Source organism: Pholcus phalangioides, unplaced genomic scaffold, assembly GCF_987345545.1.
Source record: "Pholcus phalangioides strain wild (caught in Gottingen) unplaced genomic scaffold, Ppha-v1.0 ptg000024l_1, whole genome shotgun sequence".
Taxonomy (NCBI): Eukaryota; Metazoa; Arthropoda; class Arachnida; order Araneae; family Pholcidae; genus Pholcus; species Pholcus phalangioides.
This window is the reverse complement of record NW_028301616.1, coordinates 16,371,676-16,396,111: the sequence shown is the minus strand read 5'-3', so window position 1 is coordinate 16,396,111 and position 24,436 is coordinate 16,371,676. Positions and strand designations below refer to the sequence as shown.

At 39.7% G+C, this 24,436-nt stretch overlaps 1 protein-coding gene across 1 annotated transcript in view; it reads right to left on the bottom strand.

Annotated features, from left to right (window-relative positions):
* LOC149068853 (uncharacterized) overlaps nt 1-24,436 on the bottom strand; it is a 67,057-nt gene that overhangs the window by 5,019 nt on the left and 37,602 nt on the right. Inside the window, exons 2-7 of the mRNA XM_089250719.1 lie at nt 20,304-20,485; nt 17,899-17,929; nt 16,969-17,015; nt 7,075-7,197; nt 3,701-3,862; nt 1,787-1,996 (exon numbers count right to left, since the gene is read on the bottom strand). Of these exons, the coding sequence (XP_089106845.1) occupies nt 1,787-1,996; nt 3,701-3,862; nt 7,075-7,197; nt 16,969-17,015; nt 17,899-17,929; nt 20,304-20,417 (687 nt within the window). The 5' untranslated portion in view covers nt 20,418-20,485. The remainder of the gene's footprint in view (nt 1-1,786; nt 1,997-3,700; nt 3,863-7,074; nt 7,198-16,968; nt 17,016-17,898; nt 17,930-20,303; nt 20,486-24,436) is intronic.

Genomic DNA, 24,436 nt, shown 5'->3' with positions numbered 1-24,436 from the left:
CGTGTTAGGGTTGCTCCGGAGAGCCCAGCCCCCTCATCTGGGCAATGGCTAAAATTGAGCCTGAGCGGTGCACGGAATGAAATGAAAAATTAAAATGAAATGCTCCGGAGATGAAAGCTTCAGATCAGATCAAATGTCGGAATTTGGTGCACCGAAAATCTTCACGTCTATCATGAAAAGCCTCTGCATTTGATCAAAATCGGTGCGTGGTGCTCAATTTCACACCGTAGGAAAGTGTGTGGGTTCTTTTTTTTTTTTTAAGAAACAGTGGATGGGGGAACTGTACAGGGATATGATCTTGTAATTCGTCGCACTGCTGGATGAAAATGAACGTTTTTGGCTTCTTGCAACAGAATGGAGCAACCTGCCATACGTCTAATGGTACGATTGATTACTGCACACATTTTTCGATGATCTCCTTATTTCAAAATGATTGTGGCCACCAAAATCCCCTGACCTTTTTCTTGTGAGGACACCTGAAGACAAATGCGCAAGAATAATTCCCCCCATTGCATTGATTAACTAAAAAAACATTCAATTGAAGGTTGAGAAGGTGATTGCTCTGAGAAGAGTTGCCAGAGTCCTAGCAAAAAGAATGCGCGCTTGCATTCACGTAAAAGGCTCATAATTTGAATACACGTTGTAATATTTTCAAACAAACTTTACTTTTGTATCCACAAATGTCTTATTTGAACTGTATAGTTTTTTTACTTAATTCTTGATATAATGTTAAAAATAAAATATATTAGAACGGATTGCGTGACTTTTGGATCACCCTGTATTTCCCGTCATTTTTCATCGGGGATTTTTCAGCAATTTTAGCGATAGCTGGCAATTTTACTTGCCTTTGACAACTTTTTTGGCTGCAATTGACAACTTCACTTTGCTAATTTTTTTAGCTGTGTTTGGCAACTTTATTTGTCTTTGACAACTCTACTTCTTTCGTCGATTTTTTTTAATGCAATTTTTCAACTTTGCTTGCCTTTGATAACTGCACTCTTCTTTCGACCGCTCACCCACATGCAAACGAGGGCATTGTCAAAAATCTCTGTTTTATATTGAGACTCTTTCTTGACCTGTTGAGCATCAATCGGGCACGTATGGAACCAGCTGGAACGACAGATCCGTCAATCTACTATTTTACCACATACCAACTCCGGTTTTATCACCATACAGCAATTTACTAGCCATCGAGTTGGATCGGAAATGACAGTGACATCCATCGGCGATCGCCTCAGGTGCCGTAAGGAAAGAAAGTGTTATCTATGTACTTCCCCAGGATCAAACCGCGGACCACCTCACCCCATTCTTAAGAAATGCTTTTTTTCTCATCGTTCCCCAACTCAAGTAAGCACATAAGATCCTATGTTAAATTCGTAATTTCTCTATCACCCCACAGGACCATTCCTACGCCCACCAGGGGGCGATATTGCCCACTTTGGAAAACACTGCGTTAACCTATAGGATTCTCCAGACCCGATTGCAGCAGGTATGAACCGCAGTGGCAACAGCGTTAAAGGCAGCACGAGGTTCCGGGGCCACAAGGGCCGTCTTAAGAGCATCATGAGCCCCCGGACCAAGTGATTTTTCTGAGGCCCTACCAGGCAAATTCTTGAAAATTTCAACCAGATTTCATTTTTGTGAGGCCCCCTCGGGCCGTGCCCGGGTGGGCCCATGCCTTAAGACGGCACTGGGGACTACCACGTTATTGTGCTGTTCTCAGCAATAAATTGTTATTAATTTCATCCGGACAACTTTGATCATTTACGCACGCTGTATGGATTACCTCGTCGTCGTAGGCTTCCTCGTGGTGGTGCGTCCTCGTCGTTTCCGTGGACTTCTCTCCGTCCTTGATCTGCGAAACTTCCTTGACGTCCTCCTGGTCAACTATCTTCTGGGATCGACTAGAAAAATGCGTCAGTTTCCCAGGGAAGTTGCAGAAACCATCGCCAAAATCAGTCTCGTCAGGGGCCACGATTATTCTCTGGTGAAGTTCCTGCAAACCACAGACAAAAACAAAAAGGACATCAGTTTTAAATCGAGCACTGCCAGAGGTCCTCTGCTGCATGTTGGGATAACCATGGTAAGGTCCGATAATTTGAAATATTTAAATTGATAGGTTGGCATTTACAGCATGATGATGGAAGGGGGGTTCCCGGAATATTACTTTGTCCAGAGGTCTCAAGACAATCAAAAATTTTGAATATTTTTTAAATATCTTTGTAAAATGATTGAAACATCGAAAAGAAAATGTATTTACGCGCTATCCTAATCAATTTCTGTTAATTCAAAATGCTTGTAACGTTTGCAAAATGCTTGTAACGTTTGCAAAATGCTTGTAACGTTTGCAAAATGCTCGTAATGTTTGCAAAATGCTTGTTATGTTTTCAAAAGCCGTTGAGTGTTTGCTGTATTATAAAAATTGTTGCAAAACATATTTTTGAAAAAGTTCTTTGATAAGCCGGGGTTTTCCCCCCAGGAGTAGAATTTATGCACCGCGTCCAGCGTGACGAAGGAGATTGGTTAAAAACCGTAAATTCTAGGGGTTTTTTTAAACCAATCAGCGTTCGAACAGAAACGAACTCTTTCAGGGAAACCTCAGTGGAACCTGCTCTCTTCCTGCATAAGGTTTGAAATGGCCCTATAACCCAATAATGCCGGGTTTTCCTAGGACAACCGACACGTCGCCCCACCCACCAATATAAAAAGTGGTACGACTATTTCCTGCAGAGCGCAACGAGTCTCACGTGAGCGCTTTACGTCGGGCGTGATTAGCCGACTGCTTCTGGAGGAGTCAAATGCGTCGTGCGCCGCGCATTTCTCAGATCTTCTCTTCACTTTTGTTGTTTTCTTTTCCGTCTCCCTCTTTCATTGCGTAAAAATACGTGGATGTGCGGACGATAGAGTAAAGCTAGGAAAACGCAAACGCGTAGCGTGATAAAGTTACACGTTTCTGCCCACGCGAAATGGGCCGGTTCACGTGACGCAAAAGAACCTGCCTGCTCCTAGAAAAACCCGGTACAAGAGAAGGCATATTTTGAGGGCAAGGACTTGAAAACCTGATGAAATTTAATTCTTCTCAACAACCAAATTTTTCCTTTAAATAAGCTATTTATCAATATGCGGTCCATGGCCTTCACAAGGGTATGGCTGGCAAGGCTCTAGCCCCAGGGCCCGGGACAATTCTCATCATTTTTTTGTTTTTTTACTCTGTAAATTAACTGTTAAGGACCCCGTGAAAGGTCTGGTCTGAGGGAACGAAAGAGACTCCCCCAGCTCTAGAATATAGGGGCCACTTGCGGCCACAGCATGGGCGGTGATACGTGGGGGGGGGGGGTCATTGCTCCCCATCGTCAAAGGTAAAGTCGACTGATCTAATGTATATATGCATATATGAATTGACATAATCATTATCGTGCCCCCCAGCAATAATGACCGTGCCCCCCCCCCCAGACTTCCAAGTCTATTTCCGCCTATGGGCCACAGACTTGTGAAATACACTTTCCTCGGAATTTAGACCGTTTCGCGTGTTCGTATGTCTTGCTTTCCGCCCGCCTTGAGTGTTCGCAAACCGAATAATTTTGTGTTGTTCGTAAACCGAATTTACGCAAACCAAAGGTTGACTGTAATTTTTATATCAGCGTTCTCTGGATTAAACCGCGTTAATGTCACTTGCCGATAGATGGCAGCACGAACTCACCTCTCCTGACAGGTCCCGTATTCTTTCGTCGTGCATCTGACGGTTCTCTTCTTTAGTTTCGGTCATGGTTTTTTTGCTTTCGGTTTTCTCACTGATGACTTGAGCGGCTCCGGGCAGCAACATGTATCCTGGTCCCGGGGGGTCATCTCCTGTCGTCTTGTGCTGGAGAAGGATTTAGAGAAAAAAATATTCATGTTTACATCACATCAACCTTTCAAATTAAGATTTGGATTGATATAGTCATTCACATGCTTGTACACCATTTTGGTCACGCACATGCATGGCCTCCACAAGGGTGGGGCTGACAGGACTCCAGCCCTGGCACCCGGGGCAATTCTTTGTTTCTTCACGCTTTAAATTCGCTGTAGAGGGGCCCATGAAAAATCTGGTCTGAGGGCCCGGCAAATGTCCCAGCCTGGGTGCCCTGCTCGCATACTGTTTTGATCAATCACATGCTCTAGGTCACTCTTTTGATTGCTCACTGGTATGATTTCTTGCTGGGTCACTCATTTGATTATTTACACATGCTCTAGATCATTCTTTTGGGAATTCACATGCTTGCACGCACTCTAGGTCACTATTTTGGTCATTCACAAGTTTGCACATGCTCTAAATCACTCTTTTAGTCATTGACATGCTTTCATACTCTCAAAATCACTTTTTGGCCACTTACTGATCTAGCCTCTGCATGGGAGAGGCGGATTTATTGAGGGTTATACAAATTTTGCCATCCTTTTGGGTGGGCTGGCAGGGCTCCAGCCCTGAGCCCCGGGGACGATTTTCGTTATTTTTTGTTTTTTCACGCTATAAATCCATCATAAAGGGGCCCGTGAAAGTCTGGTCGGAGGGGCCCGTGAAAGTCTGGTCGGAGGGGCCCGCAAAATATTCCAGCCTAGGGGCCCCACTCCAGAATATGGGGGGCCATGCCATCCTTGGCCAATCATTCCTCAAATTTGCCGCCCCTCTGAACTTACCACCCTGGGTTACTGCCCCCCAGAGTGCAAAATAAAGCAAAAACTTATAGCTTAGAAACTGCAGGATGTCTGATACAGGGACCCCCCCCCCCCATCTAAAAACAATGAATTAAGAAAAAAAGTTATTCTTTGTTTAATGATTGTGCAGACGGCCCTGCATACAAACCTTCAATCACTACCTTTCGCTCATAGTTGTGAAAAATAGATGTCAGATGGCAGCACTATAACAAGCATTACACAGAAACACAATTCACGTCAGGTTCAAAACACGTACACGCACACTTTGATTCCGCGGAGGAACATGGACGAAGTATATGTATGGTTCAGTTGTAGCAGCAGGCAGCCTTGTAGAAATTCCAATCCACATGTTTGACGAAATCATGCAGTTGAAGATTTTGATGTGATAGGAAGCCCTACAATCATTCAACTTCCATTGGTTGTCTGTCAAACACAGGTTGCGATGTATCCGCGCTGCACAGGTAACGCGCATACGAGCACGATCACTTGCTTATCTCTATCAGAACGTCGGTTTAAAAAAAAATACTCGAAAATGCAATGTTGATTATGCACAACTGACTAGTATGCGTGCAGCGCCATCTATCGAATGAATTTTGACTGAAATTTAAAAAACGTTGATTGCAATAAAATTCTTGTCAAAAGGGGGGTCTCGCAACAGAGAGGAACAGGCCTACAAACGGTGCAAATATTCAACCATTACACTTCACTAGCTTCACTTCTGAAATATAGATGGCAGTACTACAAATTCACACGTAACACTGTATACGCACTCACACTTCCGGCACAGCTCGATCGCTAGTAAATTGCCCATGTTGAATGCTTAATCTCCCCTTTAAAAAAAGTCTTGCCACAGAGAGAAACAGGCCTACAACGTTACAAAAATACCCAGTCATTGCACTTCACTCACAATTTCAAATATAGATAGCGCCACTGACAAATCAGATACAAATTTTAGATGTACACACTTTGTTCCAGACTCTGCCATCAAGGTGGTCTGGAAGAGATCTCGTCAACGGAATAGGTCCAGTGGCGCAGCCCTGGCGTCCATTCATTCATTCACGATTGCTTAGCCGGCTATAGCCCAGGGCGGCAAGTTCGGCAAGACGCTGCGAATTTGAGGAATGAGTGGGTCAAGAAAACAAGTAGAATGGCAGAAAAACGGCAAAAACCATAAATACACCACTGCCTAGAGGGCGAGGAACCAAACGAGTGACCCGAAGAGCACGGGACCGGGTCGGTAAGTAACAAAAAAGAGTGACCTAGAGCAGTGTTTCTCAACCACCGGAAAGCGGCGCGGTACCGGGTAATGACATCGGTCAAACCGGGCCGTGAGTGGCTAATTTTGTTTCACTTTTACCCATTTATTTCCCATTAACCGTGTGTATGGCCGGGCCTTCCGATCACCAAAAAGAAATCAACCGGGCCGCGGAATTTCAAAGGTTGCGAGCCACTGACCTAGAGAGCTTACAATCATTTGAGTGACCAAAGGAGTTTGGAAGCATTTGAGTGACTTAGGGACGAGGTCAGCGAACGACTAAAAGACTAACCTAGAGAGTGAACAACCAGATCAAGTCAATGAGCAACCAAAAGAGTGACTAATAAAGCGTTAAATAATATGAAGGTCTTGGTCAGTGAATGACCAAAAGAGTGAACTAGAGAAAGTGCAAGCATGTGAGTGACCTAGACATCGAGGGGAAAAAGTCAGTAAGTGACCAAGAGAGTTTCCAGGCATGGGAGTGACCAAAAGCATGACTTATGTATATGTTGTGGTAACCGTCCCATGTAAGTTTTATGTTGCGGTAAATGTGATAAATCGGTTATTACGCACACCCTAGTGTAATTGGTGAATTTGATAAATATGAAAAAAAATTCCAAATCAGTCTAGTATGTGTGATGAATATAGTCGGATCCCGTTATAACGATAAATTTTAAGATCGTACCCCGATGTAATGACACGATAAATATATGTGTTATCATGAAGGCCTATCCTATATCATATAAGTGCGATTTATCATGTTTACCAACGACGCGATGCTTGGGTATTATGCATAATCACCGATAAAAGTGATTTAGGGAAATTTAACAAACCAAAATGCTCGGCGAGTGCGCATAGCAACCGGTTATTGTGTATAATAACCGGATTCATGCGTATTTACGGTATTATATAGGATTATTTTATATCGCAAGGTATGGTCTTTATGCTTAGTTGTCCCGTATTTAAGCCATAAAACTTATATGCCTAGCTATAACTTAATTATCAAAGATCTTTTTAGGGCACAACGATCTTGAACAATTCAATTGAACTTGAACAATTTTTTTTGTGCCCCATTTTGACTAGCGCCCCCCCCCCCCTCCGTTTAGGAGCTACAGCATGGATTTTACCTCTGAATTCTCGGATTCCTCGACCCGCACATCTTCTTTCGTCTTGGTAGTGACTTGAGGTCCGGAATCGGCGACCACTCGCCCGTCCTCGAGCACCAACTGCCGCTGTACTCTAGTTTCCACCTAATACAGAATGGACAGTAGTAATTATGCAAATCATGTTCAATAATATCCATATCAATAACAAAATACAAAAAAAAAAAAGCTGGAAGCAAAAATCGAAAAAACGACTCCTTTCAGTCTTTTTTTACAACTCCGAATCTTGTCATTACGGACATCTATGGCTGACCATATTTTATTTCGACTAATGCGGGACGTCGAATCAATCACAGCCAATTGGCACTCAATTACTAGAACAAGGGGTGTCAACAAGAAGTATCCAAGATAAGGGTGCTCAAACTCTAGCAGAGTGCGTGCGGGCCACTTCATTGGTTTGAAAACGTGTGTGAACGTTTGGTTCGTGGGCCACTTGAACGATCTGGAACAGAACCGCAGGTCACTTGAGTGGTCTGGAAACGTGCCGAGGGCCCTTTAAGTTATCTGGAACTGTGCCACGGGTAACTTAAATGATGTGGAACTACATCGTGCCGAGGGTTGAGCATGTATGATCTAAGAGAGGTCCTTAGAATGCATTCCAGAACTAAATCGAGATTAAAATTGAAAATGGCATAATTCAGATGGCCCTAAGTTTCCTCAGTGATTGACCGAAGGTCTTTCAGAAAGCCCTAATTGGAAAACGATGGCTTAAATTACGCGCCATTGAAGCAAAAATCACGCCAAAAATCCCATTTCAGGACCAAAACTGGGCTGTTTTACTAATTTTAGGTGTAACTAAACACACGGGCTCCCTTTTTTTCGCTTTGTTTCGTGGCGGCTCCTATATGGGGGAAGGGGTAGGGTTGAAAGGACTCTTTAGCCCGGGAGGGTCCATGATTAGGGCCGCTTTAACACATGGTCTCAGCAGCCAGATTTCCCTTCGGTGGGGGGGGGGGGGTTATACATGATGGTGAGCTGGTGCTGCCCGGAAGAGACGTACACGATGGTGAGATCTGGCACTATGATTTTCGAGAATAATCTCGAAAACAGGTAGGCTACTACATCCAGGTATTTAGAGGGCCCTAGAACAGGGCTTTTCCCGGAGGGGGCATGATATTGCTGTTGATACAGGCGTGCCTGTGATAGATCCCAAATGCTTTTACTATAAATTTACTATAGTGGCCAAAGTTTTTTTTTTCCGCGGCGGCTCCCCTGGCATCCCTCGGGCTCCATTTGCAACAAAATATTACTTAAATTACTTGCTTATTATTGAGTGGCCTCAAAAGTCTGGAAGCTCTCGAGTGGCCCCTCCCCAGCCGGGAAAATTCAACACCTACCCAGGGAGTAGCAACAACCCTCACTGGAGTAACAAGTAAAAGTTATTACTATTTTCAAATTCCATTCATGGGAAAGCCTGCCCTATTGGCTCAGCTCCGGGATGTGGAGTGGTTTAGAGCCATCTGAACAGCGTCGTGACCCCCCCCCCCCCCGTGCAATGTGTTGTTCCGGGGGGGTAGGCCCTATCCAGCAGTAAATTCTTTCGACGAATTTACACACTTTGAAACATCATAGTACCAGATCTCATTATCACGACCCTTCGAACGCATTTGAAGTGCCGATCGGTCCCCATGCGTTGAAACAGCCCGGGGCGGGGGAAGTGGGCACACTTTAAGTCATATATTTTGAATTATTTAATTCACCCATGAAATTCATCTTCTTGTCTCTTTTAAAATCAACAAAAATACGAGTGTTTCGTTAATTCTATCAAACGGACTGGACCGTCCCTAAATATGGACGTCTGGCAACCCTACAAGACCAATATAGAACTCAAGATGCATTTTTTCAATAGAAAAGAATTTAAATTTCACACTCGGCTAAATGCAGGGGGGCGGCCGTGGGCGGCTATTTTTGGTGGCCACACACAATTCATTATCTCTATCGAAGGAGTTGGTTGATGCCAAGAGGTCAAGATACTCGTTTTGGCTTGTGGTCGAGCCCGATATCAAAAACCATTGTGTCCATTGACCCACTGATTACAAGAAAAAAAAATAATAATAATAATATTCTCGGGTGACAGGTTCGAGAGGATCCGTGGATTCGTCACTTGACCACAATTTTCCCACATTTCCTACGATTAAAAGAAATGAAGCTATTAATATCTAGATTGCCCTTAAGAGAAATATACCGTACATCGAGGAAATGGTCATATTATATGACCGGGAAATGACCCCAATCGGAAACGGGAAGTCGTAGTCTTTATTAAAGAATCGTATTTTATTTCCCATTCTAAGAGTCCACTTTTAACATGATGTTGACATGAATCGGGTTAATTACAGCACGTGGTCTTTTTTCCCTTCCATAATGGAACCCGAACTAGCGGTTAAGCTTCAAGGATAGCTCAGGATTTTTGCGGCTCGATGCGAAAACAAATATTTGCGGCCCTCTGCGAAGGAAGGGGGGGGGGGAGGTTGGTTGACAACACTCTTGTCTACATCAGTGTTTCTCAACCGCCGGGCCGCGGCCCAGTACCGGGCCCTAACACTAGTCACACCGGACAATGAGTGATTAGCAGTTTCATTTTTCCCATTAATTTCTCGTTAGTTGTGTGTATGGCCGGGCCCCTTTCACTCACGCAAAAAAGATTTGCCGGGCCGCGGGCTTCCAAAGGTTGAGAACCACTGGTCTACATGCCTTATGAAATTCGTTATATGAAATTATTATACGTGTGTATACTTAATATATAGCATATAATTTAGGATTTGGGTAAAGATATTTAATGATATACAGCAGAGGTGGCTAACTTCTTTCTGTTCGCGGGCCAATATAATGGTCAGCAATAGCGTCGCGGGCCGCATCAGTGGTGCAACTTCGGTGTATATAAGCCGCTCCATTATCAATTGAATTAATTAGTTAGTCATTAAATTGATTTCGTCACTAGAAATAAGAAGTTTGTAATCAAGAAATCTGCTGTTGGAATCGATAGCCCAAATAATGATCACAAATTTAATTTTTTCGCGATACTTTTACCTTGTCGAGGCCCGCACAAAATCACTTCGCGGGCTGCATGCGGCCCACGGGCCAGCTGCTGGCCACCACTGATATTTAGGACAGGATTTTTGTGGCTCTCTACGTAGAGAGAGAGAGATTTTATGATACAGCTAAAGGGTTTTTTTTTTTTGATAGCTTAGGATTTTTGCAGCTATCTACCAGGAGTTAGCAGTCAAAACTCTGGTTTTCATGTCCAATGAGATTCTTTGTACGAGATACATGCGTAATATAAGCTTCGGATAAAATATTTTAGCATTTAGCTTAGGACGTTTTGGAATTTAGCTCAGGGTATTTTAGGATATAGCTTTAGAATATTTTATGATATGGCTTATGAGAGAGATATTTTGCGGTATCCTGCGGCTCTACATGAGGGGTTAGTAGACAAAACTCTTGGCCCACCCCCGATATGCCCAGTGAGATTTTTTTGTATGAAATGCGTGTGAATTTTAAGCTTCGGATAAAATATTTTAGAGTTTCGCTAGGAATGTTTTGAGATTTGGGTAAGGGTATTTTTGGATTTTCCTAAGAATATTTCAGTGTGTAGCTTAGGATAATTTTTTGATAGCTTAGGAGTTTTATGGGGTTTTTAAATTAAAGAAAATTGCGGCTCTCTCTACGATGGGTTCACGTGCCCTATGGGATTATTACACAAGTATATTTTAAGCTCAGGATAGAATATTCTAAGATTTAGCTTAAGATTTTCGCTGCTCTATGTCAGTGGTTCCCAATCTTTGGAAGCCCGCGGCCCAGTTTTATTTATTTTTGATAGTGGAAGGCCCGGTCAAACACACACCTAACGGGAAATGAATGTGGGAAAAGGAAACGGCAATCACTCGCGGCCCGGAACGAATGATATCAGGACCCGGTGGTTGAGAAACAATGCTCTATGCGACCCTTGTAATCCCTACATAGGAAAAATTCGTTCACAAACCCTACTATACATCATCTCAAAACTCCGCTACATAAAGACAAGCCTTTCAAACCGAAACGTCTGGTCACCCCCAAACAATCTTTTGAACATCTAAGAAAACTTTAAATAGTTTCGAAACACTCGTTAACTTTCCACAAAAGAAGGCAGCGGGCGGGCGAAACAAACGGGGTCGATCCATCCAAACTGGACAAGACATCGTAATAATAATAATAATAATAATTCCTTTACTTGCAAGAGGCAAAATGGCTCAATGACCAAAGGTATTTTTTAAGGTCAGTCCTACCAGAAGAAGAAAAAAACTCGCCCTCTTATAAATATAGCTTTCTCTAATTATAAGGAACGTATAGAAATCGATGCCACAAGCGCTAACGACCGTAACATGTTACGAGATCCAATGAAGATGATAATTCACGATAATCTTTATAATTCATACGATTATTATACACCGTGTATATAGTATAATACATTATCGCTTGACCAGGCTTGTATTGTTTCTGGTAACGGCCCCTTTTAAGGCTTGTAATCTGTGCTTTCAATCAGCTTTACGTGAGTTAAATCTTAAGTAGTGTTGCTAATTAACTAGGATCGAAACAAACTACGCCATCTCGTTTTTTCTTCTGATGGTTCTATCATATTTTCAGTTAGCAGTCTTTTTATTATTATTATGTAATGTATACAATAAAACTTTCATGAAATTTAAGAGAAAATTTATATTATGCGTGTTGATGATTTTCCTAGATGTTACTGGATTTTTACAGTAATTTAATTGATGATTATTAATGAAATGAAGTATGAAAATGATCTCTGTTTCATTTTACTTAAAGTTCATTTAAGAGTGAGTTTTGAAAGTTGCTGAAAAAATTTAGTGAAAAACTCAATTCCCTTGTCTTTAATTTTCTTGATGCTAACGATTCCTGGGAACTACACCTAAATTTTTCTTATGAACTAAGATTTTCTTCGGTTGTCTTTTACCGAAGTAATGCTTCGGTTTAGTTTCCCACTATATAATCAATTTTTCTTACGAACCATGCTCAAATTTTCCTCATCAACTACGATCAAATTCTTCTTTTCAACTGCGCTTTAATTTTTCTTATTGCCTTCCTTCGGTTTTCGTTATGAGCTATGCTTAAAATTTCCTCATGAACTGTGATTGAATTTTTCTCGCGAGTTATGCTTAGATTTTTCTCATGAGTTATGCTTAGATTTTTCTCATGAGTTATGCTTAGATTTTTCTCATGAGTTATGCTTAGATTTTTCTCATGAGTTATGCTTAAATTCGCGTCTCGAAGTCTGTGGTTCCCAACTCGCGACAGTACCCAATTGTCCGGGGAAAATATGTTGTAAAAAAGTTTGTATGTTTTTTTTTGTTTTGTTTTTTTTGACACTAAATAAAGTGTTCCAGACTCTGCCACGAAGCTGGGCTGGAAGAGATCTCGGCAACGGGATAAGTCCAGTGGCAAAGTTCTGGCGTTCATTCATTCATGTGGTTCCCAACTTCGAGACGCGAATGTGAAGCCGATCTCCCATTTAGAAAGTATCACCACAGAGAGAAACGGGCCTACAACGGTACAATTATTCAATCATTGCACTTAACCCATAATTATAACTCACGGGCCCTGCTGCAGGATATGAGGCCATGCGGTTGACAGGGCCCCAGCCGGGGAGGGTGGGGGGGTAGCGAGACAATTCTTCTCATTCTTTTGCTTTTCCACACTATAAATTCGCTGTGAAAGGCAAAGGAACCAGTGAAGAATCTGACCAAGGGATCTGGCAAAGAACCAAGCCTAGGGACCCTGCTGTAGGATGCGTGGATTCATGTTGGCTTTGTATGAGACAAAGAAAGGTAACGCAAATAGTCATGATTGATATTCCAAATTGAAATCCAGCCTATTCTAATGTCAAGGTCAGATCATACTTCATACATAATATACAAAACGGGGCTGAAATTGAAGTGAAAATTTTAAATTGATATTCAGCTCCGGCTATGCTTATATGATTACGATGATGATGATTCTACAATACACGCAAGGACGACGCCCAACCGCACGCTGAGTTTAGTATGAGAAAACACAATGGTTATTATAATACACGTAACTCACACAACACGACATGCTGTTTATCCTCAAACCACGCGGTGGCGGCCGCCATCTTGTTTTTTCTCTCATCCATTCCGTGCCTCAGACTTCCGGGAACTTCCGTCCATTGTGTACAAAAAAAAAATAGGCATATGATGCATATTTTCCTTCCTCCAATTGGCGATTATAATATACACAAACACACGTATTATTCACAGGGTGAGTGAGCGTGCGGAGTGGGACCCAGACCTTCGGATTCTTTTCGGTTCCAAGGCCGTCAACATAATAACAGTGTAATGCAAAGATTAGGGGGTTTTCTCTTTAAAAAAAAACACCGAGGAACTTTGTTCTCATATTAATTAGCATTTATATTTTTTTTACGCAAGGTCGGTCGCCATTGCCAACTCTATGTTGCCAGTCTTATCTCCGTCTAACGATAATATTATGAACAAGTCGTGAAAACAAGATAAAATATCAATTTGCATATTAGCCTATGTGGTTTTTTTGAAGGTGAAAATGATGTTTCGATTCATCAATCTTCCCGTTATTTTATCTGATGTTTTTCCTCTCGGTTTCTTCATCGATTAATTTCGCCAAAGGAGAGCGGATGAATGAAATCAATAGCTTGTCATTTGCATATTCCGATGAGATAATAAACGCTGACATAAGCGTATGTAGGCCTCTTTAATAGGTTATTGAATATGCATCGTGCGTATTGGAATATCCTTGGACACTTGAGCGATTCTTCTATCTTTGGTGGATTGTTACAGTTATGAACATGTTGTCTTCACAAAAGATGCAGAGCACGAATATCGAATTTTTATGAAATATTTGAAAAATGAAATTATAGTTAATGGTAATTAAAAATCAATTGAAAGAAAATAATTTCAGAATTAACTGAAAGAAATTAATTTCAGAATTAACTGAAAGAAATTAATTTCAGAATTAACTGAAAGAAATTAATTTCAAAATTAATTGAAAGAAATTATTTTCAGGGTCGAGTGAAAGAAATAATTCTGGCGTTAATTAAACGAAATAGTTTCGGTGTTGATTGACGTAAATAAATTCAGGATCAATGGAACGAAATAATTTCAGGATTAATGGAAATTGGAGATTAATTGGCAGAAATAGTTTCATAATTAATAAAAAAAAACTACCAATTAACTTGAAGTAAATAATAACAGAATCGATAGAATTGCGAGTTTATTGAACAGAAATTTCGGAATCGATGAAAATTTCATACTTGATTAAAGAAATAATTTCAGAACTAAATTGTCTAACGATAATATTATGAGCATGTCATGAAAATAAAATAAAATATCAATTTGCATGTTAGCCTATGCGGTTTTTTTTTTGAAGGTGAAAATGATGATGTTGTGATTCATAAATCTTCCCGTTATTTTATCTGTTTTTTCCTCCTGGTTTCTTCATCGATTAATTAATTTCGCCGAATGAGAGCGGATGAATGAAATCAAAAACTTGTCATTAGCACATTCCGATGCTCGATGAGATAATCAACGCTGATATAAGCGTATGTAGGCCTTTAACAAGTTATTAGATATGCATCGTGCGTATTGAAATCCTTGGAGATTTGCGTAATTCTGCTATCTTTGGTCGATTGTTGTAGTTATGAACAGGTTTTCTTGACAAGTTCCGGAGATCGAAATTTTATGAAATATTTGAAAAATGAAATAATAAGTAATGATAATTGAAAAAAGCCATTTTCAGGATTAATTTATAGAAATATTTTCAGGATGAATTGAAAAAAAAAATAACTTCAGGAATTATTAAATTTCAGATTCATTTAAAGAAATAATTTCAGGGTTAGTTTAAGAAAAAAAGATTTCAGAATAAGTTAAAAAAATAATAATTTCAGAAATTATGAAGATTTAGATTCATTTAAAGAAATAATTCAAGAATAAATTGAAAGAAATAATTTCGGGATGAATTAAAAGAAATAATTTCAGGACGGAATAATTTCATTATTAATTGAAAGGAATAACTTCAGAATTAGTTTTGAAAAGAATTTCAAAATTATATAAAAATTATGATTTCAGAAATTTTAAAAATTCAGATTCATTTAAAGAAATAATTCAAGGATGAATTGAAAGAAATAATTTCAGGGTTAGATTTGAAAAAAATATTTCAGAATAAGTTGAAAAAATAATAATTTCAGAAATTATGAAGATTCAGATTAATTTAACGAAATAATTCCAGAAATTACGAAGCTCCAGATCCATTTAACGAAATTATTCCAGAAATTACGAAGCTCCAGATCCATTTAACGAAATAATTCCAGAAATTACGAAGCTCCAGATCCATTTAACGAAACAATTCCAGAAATTACGAAGCTCCAGATCCATTTAACGAAACAATTCCAGAAATTACGAAGCTCCAGATTCATTTAACGAAACAATTCCAGAAATTACGAAGCTCCAGATTCATTTAACGAAACAATTCCAGAAATTACGAAGCTCCAGATTCATTTAACGAAACAATTCCAGAAATTACGAAGCTCCAGATTCATTTAACGAAACAATTCCAGAAATTACGAAGCTCCAGATTCATTTAACGAAACAATTCCAGAAATTACGAAGCTCCAGATTCATTTAACGAAATAATTCCAGAAATTACGAAGATTCAAATACGCGTATCTATTTTCATCTCTAGAGATCTGCAAAGTGCAGGGTTTAGCCATAAATTCGTAAATATGTAGTTTAAAAATTCATAAAAATCGAAGGAATCGGTATATTTGAAAGTAGTTTGAGAAAAAGTTATTCTCACGAAGGGGGATTTTGTTTTGATACAGAAAAAAAAAGATTTAGTTCGAATTTTGTCCATAGAGGGCGCCGCACGAAAGCAGATCACTGTGAATATGCAAATAAATCAGTCCTATAAAACACAGGGTGAGCGATTGAAAGCTCATTTCTGAATTTTCCTGCTTATGGCGCTCACGTAAGGTTTCCATCGTGATTTCAACGTTGATGGATAAAAGATCACAATTCGTGAGGTTGTTTTACTTCGGCCACGAATCGCCGGAGGGAGATTCACGAACGCTTCGGACACGGAAGAGATTGAAGAAATGTTCGGGGTCAGAAATTCTGTGATTTGATACGAGCAGTGTCCTCTTATTGACAAAAAATTTTAATCCAAAATAAAAAATTCTGTACCAAAAAAAATTCCCTTTCGCGAGAATAACTTTTACGAAATCCTATTATTTCCTAGACTGGTATAGAAACTACCTGATTTTACTTCATTTATACTTAAAGTCATTATACTTCATACATATACACAGGGCTTAAGACAGCACCTCCTAGAGATAGAAGGCCTCCGCAGTCTGCTTATGATGTCAGTAAGTAGTTCGTTTTCCCTAAGAATATTCAGGGGAAAAAATTCCCTGATCGTGCCAGAATTGGCGATTTCTATGCCCCCACATCCAATCACTATGCGGTATTTGTGAGCCAATCAGGAAGATTCTACGCCAAAATAAGAAGAAACGAAATAGGATGCTGTGTTTCAAAATGTGGCAAACTTGCTAGGTAGTCTGAATGACGTTTATGGCAAACAAACTGCAGAGGCCTTCTATCTCTAAGAGGTGCTGCTTAAGAGCACCATGGGGTCCCCGGGCCAAGTGATTTTTCCGACACCCTACCTGGAAAATTCTCAATAAATTCGAATACTTCTCGTTTTTCTGGGACCCCCGGGTCGTGCCCGAGTGCGCCCATGCGTTAAGACGGCACTGCATATAAAAAGGTTACATGACCGTTTTATTATAAGTGTTAAACAATAGAATAATCGTCATACCTGTTTGGTTTTGTGGTTGACAACTTTTTTGCTCGTCGTCCATTCCTCTGTGGAGGGATCGAAAGAGAAACTAATCAATTGTATGTCATCATTATACTCAATTAAAACAGTGTACGATTAGTGGCCCCAATCTTTATAGTGTGATTACTGGAACTTATAGTATAATTTTATGTACAGAGTGCACAGCAAACTGGGGGATATGGCATTCAATTGGCGAACCGTTGATCCTAGAGGTATGCTTCTAATTAGAAAAAGTTTCCAAATAACGCGTAGTTCTCAGATATGTCATTCATGTTCCAAGGGGTGGTATGGTTATTAAAATGAAAAAAAAAAATCGTTTTATGTGCCCCAAAACCCAATTAGAAAGTGTTGCCCTGTCTCGATTTAGGTGCAATATTCACCAATGTATCGACTTCTTTTTCCCTTAAATTTCCTCCGTTTTTCGAATTTGAATGTTTCAGTGAATAGAAACGTGGATATTTTTTTTTTTTTTCAGGAGAGAGAGAGAGACAACACCAAGCGAGGGGAGACTTGGGGCGTCTGGTCCCCCTGAAATGTGAGAAAATGACCGAAAAAAATGGAAAAATATTTCCAAATCTATTGTTCTATCACTTTGGTTCCCCCCCCCCCCCCCACCCGAACGAAATTTCTGGCTACGCCCCTGGAAACACCTTTCTAATTGGGTTTCTGGACACAGGGTGTGCATATGAAACGTTTATTTTCTATTCCCCTCTCGATGCTGACGTAATACCCCCCCCCCCAACTGCACGTCATTTGGAAAGTTTTTGTAACCGAAAGTACTAAATATATGTCTTTAACGTCAATTGGTGCAGAGATATCCGCTGTGCAAACAATTTGGGACACACTATATATGAATACACGAAATATTTTGGAACGAATTTCAAGACAACGTGAAAAACAACTACTCACCATGCTTTTTAGTGACTAACACATCCGGGTCCTGTAAAAAACAATTGTAATAATCGATTACATAATTATAACATCAATGTAGCTTCACATGTTTACGCTATTTATCGCAGTATTATTCATAGTCCCCCCCCCCTCCCCCTAACTCTTCACAAAACATTTTAATTGACCTTGGTTAGGGCAGTGTAATTGACCTTACTATGATTTTATGTGACAAGATTCACTACTACTACTACTACTACCACCACTTCACCGTGTACCCGCAACTCGTAAACATTCTTCTAAGGAATTTCGAACAAATCGGTATACGCTGAACGGGTTTGTACGAGTATGGTAAGTAAAGGTAAATGTAATTAAAAAAAAAACCCGGTAATTATACATAATAACCGGTTATCATGAATAATCGCCGAGCATTTTCGTAAGTTTGATAAATTTCGCTTAATTTATCACTTTTGCCGGTGATAATGAAAGTACCCAAGCGTCGTTGCTAAGTTTGATAATTCTCCCTAAATCAATCACTTTTACCTACGCGATTATGCATAATACTCACACGCGAGCGTCCTTGATAAATATAGTAAGTACTAAAAAAAGTTATCACTTTTACCGGCGATCTGACATAATACCCAAGCGTCGCGTCGTTGGTAAGCATGTTACGCGTACTATATGATATACCATACATGATAATTCATGCATGTATTCAGGGCGGTCTTAAGAGCTCTGGCAGCCAGGCGAAGTGGTTTTCTGAGACCCTACCTGGTGAATTCTAGAAAATTTCAACCAAATCTCATTTTTGTGAGGGCCCTTCTTCTCTTGAGGCCACCGTGCCGTGCCCGGGTGGGCACCATGTGTTAAGACGTCAATGCGTGTATTATATAATTATATTGGGGTATGATCGTAAGATTTGTTATCATTATACCGGGGTCCGATTATATTAATCGCACATTTTTTCATATTTATCAAATTCACCAATTACACTAAGGTATTATGGCATAATCACAGATATAAAGGAGATAAATTTCAAGTATTTATCAAATCTACCAACGAGACGCTTGGGTATTATCCATATTCGCCGTTAAAAGGAAGAAATTTATCAAACTTACCAAGATGATTGGCAAGTATGCATAATAACCTCACATTTACCGCAAATATATACATATACACATAGCGAACATGGGGGGTTGTGGCATTTCACTGGTGAACTGTTGATCCTAGAAGTATACTTCCAATTAGAAAAAGTGTCCAAATAACGTGTAGTACTCAGATATGTCATCCATGTTTCAAGGCGGTTATTAAAATAAAAAAAGATAATATTTTATTTTAATAACTAAACAACCCCTTGAAACATGGATGACATATCTGAGTACTACACGTCATTTGGACACTTTTTTCTAATTGGAAGTATACTTCTAGGATCAACAGTTCACCAGTGTACCCGTAATTTCTCATACGCAAAAATTATCAATATGCATACTTGTAGGAAATATGCAAATTAGATGGAAATATTGATTTATCATCGCGTCTAGGAAAAAAAAGACATCCTTGAAAAATAAATAAATACGACGTTATTTTATCGTCCATGTCACAATTTCCTCCTCGCATATAACATGTATTTCTCCAGTGTGAAATGCATACGCAATCAGCAATTGCGTATTATAAAGGTGTAGGTTGAGAGCGTGAGTGTTCCAGGTAGGTGTTTATTTGGTCAGGTTAGGTTATGAGGAAGCTTCCGCCATCTCACGGGGGTGAAAAAAACCAAAAAAACATCGATTTTTCAACGTCACATAGGTGTTGTTTTTTTTTTTAATTTTTTTCCATTCGGTTACACCTATGCAGAAAAATTCCAATATGGCGGTAAGAAAAATACCGTGTGTATAGCCTTCCTTTTTTTTGGACGTCCCTTTGGCCCGCCTCCAACAGCGCTAACAGCGGGGCCTATGCTCGCGTATACAAACATTTCTGTCGAATTTAGAATCAGATAGGCCGGGCCGTGCGAGGTAGATATTTAAAAAAAAAAAGGGGTCAACGTTCGACGTACGATCGAACCTCGAACCCTCATTAGTAAAATATACATACGCACATAGGGAAATAGGCTTCTTGACTCTCTTGAATCAAATAATAATGTCATTGCCTATCTTGGACAGGTTAATGATAGGCTTTTTTCACCCGATTTTATACACACAATGCCTGCCCAAGCTGAAATCACGTGTAAATACGCGCATTGAAATCGAGGTTAATGGGTAATGTGGTTGTCATTGACAGGGGAGGGGGGGGGGTAATTACGATTACAATCGATATAATCGAGACCGGGGGGGGGGAGAATAATTTCGATTGACAATCGGTAAATGCTTGACCATTTGGATCGAGATTACATGAAGGTTATTATTATTATTATTAAAAGTTCAACTCACCACAAGCTCGTTGTGAGTGTTGTACGGTACGACGTGTTTCGTAACGGTCCTCGTTACAGTTGGCTGTGAGGTGCCGTTACTGGTGTAACCGTTGAACATGCTGTCCGATGGCATCCCGTTCTGGGGTGGGGGGTTTCTCCTCTTCTTTTTTTTTTTAGCGTTAGTTCATCTTTGATTCATCTCTGTGGATAGAAGAGAAAGAGAGAAAAACTATTATTAGATTCATGGCAGTGATAAATTGTAATATATGCATCTTAATTGTAGAAACAGAGTTGAAATACGGTATTTTTTAACGTGCATAAAGAACCCCTTTTGCCAAAAATTGCGTCCGAAAAATAGGAGGGGGTTCCTCATACATGAGTAGTATTATAGATATAACTTTTCAACTTTTCTCCAAATTTATAGCCTTAAAAATCGGGGGGGGGGGGGTGTCCTTATACACGTTAAAATACGGTACATGTGGATCCGTGATAATGTCAATCGATACATTATCATTGTTCAAACACTGCAGATGGAGAAATGGGTATTAGATATCCTACATCAGATCTTCGACATTTTCTCGAGATCATTCTACACCTTCATCATCAAAAGATAAAGAAGAGCACCCGTGTTATAATTTCTGAAATCTTTTGAAACACATAAAAAACTTTGGTAAAAACTACATAAATTTTGGTCATTCAAAGTTCTTGAAAGCAACTTTTTGAATGACCAAATGGATAATTAATTACGAGTGCATTGAATAGGAAAATTATGTTGTATTCCGGTGTTTCAGGGGAGCACCGCGGTGCTCTAGAGATTTACATTTAAATATCGACAGCCCCAGTGGCAACAAAATTTAGACAAACATTGATAGTATTAAAATTATAGTATTAAAAAAAATTTCATTCATTGGTATCTAAAGTAGTGACAACCAATGATACCCATGATACTGACATCCATTGATAGCCTATGTTATGTATCGCCAGCCATTATTATCTTACAGCATCGACAATCAGTGGCAACCGAAATATCGACAACCAATTGATACCTAAAACATTGACATCTATTGCATCTTAACCCTTGAATGCCAATTTTTTTCATAATTTTTTCATAGTTGTTACACATAGGAAGCCTGAAACAGCATTTTTTTTTTTTAAATCTATCTTGAATTGCTGCTTATACAGGGCCTTAAAGAGGCCGTATAGAACCACAAAAATCGTCCAAAAAAATAAATGTATTCAGGTAATATCACTTTTTGGCAAATGTATGAATGACCTTCTTTGTGATTCAAACTTTAATAAGGAAAATAAATTTTTTTGTTGCAAACTCTTGGGTGGGGGGGATGCAAACAAAACATTTTAACAAATTAGTGAAATCATGGCCACTCATATGCTTTGCAACAAATAAAGAATTACTGTCATTAATTTGGGACATCTACCGCCAAATTCAAGATGTAAAATGGAAAGAAAATGACCTCAGCTCAAAGTAGATTCTGAATTTTCATCTTCAAACTGGCTGCAGTAATGAACGTCTAAGGGACCCTTTGCAAAAATGCAAAGCTACGCATTTAAGAGTTAGGTATCTCGACAGCCATTAGTATATTAAGTAGCTGTAGCTCCTAGTATATTGCGCATCGACATCCATTGATCCATCCCAAAAAATTTACATCCATTAGCATCTTAAGTACCGACAATCAATGGCATACTACATAATCATTCTATATTGCTGACTAAGAGAGAGAAAGTGCCCCCCTTCATTTCTGAACTCGCCCATCCTGTAGACACTTCGATATCTCCATAATAAGGAGACGTGAGGTGGGATCTGCCTGGACTTTAAAGTTCAGTCAGTGATATCAAAAATATCAACAGCCATTTCCATAAACACGATAAGGACATCGATTGGTATCTTAAGCATCGACAGCCATTGATACCCCACACAAAATATTGACATCCATATAGTGTTAGGTACCACACTTACACTTCCGGCACAACTCATTGGTAGTAAATTTCCCATGGCAATAGAACTGAGTTGCGCTCAGTTTGAAAGGGGGGAAAAAAAGAGATAACCCATATTGTTGACAGCCATTAGTACCTTAAAGTATCAACAGTTAGTGGTATACAAAAAATTGACAGCTATTGAGTAGCCCAATATTGACATCCATTGGTATCTTAAGGATATCGACAGCTTTTGATAATCACGATGTTGATATATCCATTGGTATCTTAAGGATATATATATATATATCTTGACAGCTATAGACTTCCAAAATATTGATTTTTCGCAGATGCTAGGGACCTGCGGAGGACAATCAGCAGGATTTCTTTCCCAGTAACTAGGTCCTGGAGTGAAAAAATTTACATTCATCGACATCTAAAATATCAAAGCCATTGCCATCCAGAATATCGACTGTCAAATCGATTTCGTCTTCTAACGTACTAATAAAAACTTCACCGCAGATCAATATCCTCACATAGATTCGTCACGGGACCCATTAGTGACGTATTTCACACCATCAAAAAATGTTATTTTTCACTCATTAACCAGAGATACACCCGGCCGAAAGCATCCTAACATCCTTAACAGCGTAATTTCACCAAAACACCATGAAGATAATATTTAAAACTGAAATTTGTGAAATCGTTAATGACAAGAGAGTTGGGTAACCTTACAGGCAAACGATGATGGTACATTTTTCAAAGATGATACGATACGAAACTTATTTTCACCGCACTAATGACACTGACCGCTCCGAACCAATTCTGAACTGTGACTTATCCCCAAAAACCAAAAAGCCGGTATGGCCACAGAACCGACAACAGCAACAGAGATCAAAACGAGAGAAACAAGGTGTCATTAGACTCTCATAAAACATCATCACCATGCAATGTATTATGTAGTCATATCCTAATAGAATTCGGTAGATGCAATGGCAGTAGTATTTTGTGCAGACAAGGCTATATGAGCGGTGTTCGTTTTATTCACGGAATCGGAAACATAAGTATTCATAGGCATCTCAAGTATCGATAGTCATTAACATCTCAAGTATCGATAGGCATCAACATCTCAAGTACCGATAGTCATCAACATCTCAAGTTCCGATAGCCATTAACATCTCAAGTATCGATAGTCATTAACATCTCAAGCATCGATAACCCTTAGCATCTTAAGTATTGATAATCATTAGCATCTCAAATATCGATAGTCATTAGCATCTCAAGCATCGACAGTAATTAGCATCTTGAATATCGATAGTCACTAGTGTCTTACGTAACCACATCCATTGATACCTAAAATATTGACGTCCATCGATACCCAAAATATTGGCATCCTTCGACATCTTAAGCATTGACAGTTAATAGCACCAGAAACATCGACAGCCACACAGATACGCGATATGGACATCCACTGGTATCTTAAGCATAGATAGTCATTGATACCCAAAATATTGACAGCCATTGATGCCCAAAATACTGACATCCTTTGACATCTTAAGCATCCACAGTTAGTAGCACCAGAAACATCAACAGCCATCGATACACAATATGGACATCCATTGGTATCTTAAGCGTCGACAGCCATTGATACCCAAAATACTGACAGCCATTGTTAACCCATATTAAGTATCGACAGCCAATAGCATCTTAAGTATCAACAATTAGTGTCATCCAAAATATCGACAGCTATTGCTAAACACACAATATTGACATTCAATGGTATCTTAAAGACATCGACAGCCATAGACATCCAAAAAAATATCGGAGACAGTTTGATAACCTTACCAACAAAGGTTGATGATTACATTTTTCAAAGCTGTTGCGACACTGGCGTTCACCGCACTGGCGACAATGACCGCTCCGAACCAATTTCGAACTGTGACTTATCCCAAAAAACTAAAGCCGGTACGGCCACAGGACTGACAACCGCAGCAGAGGTCAACACTAGCGAAACAAGGCGTCATTAGACTCTCGTAAAACGTCATCACCACGCAATATATGTATTCATATCCTGATAGAATTTGCTAGAAACAATGGGGCAGTAGTTGTTTTTTTTTGTGTGTAGCCAAGGCTATATGAGCGGTGTCCGTTTTATTCACGGAATCGGAATCCCTGCTATGGGCTGTTTCCATGCACGCGCGTGCAAACTCTTATGTCTCT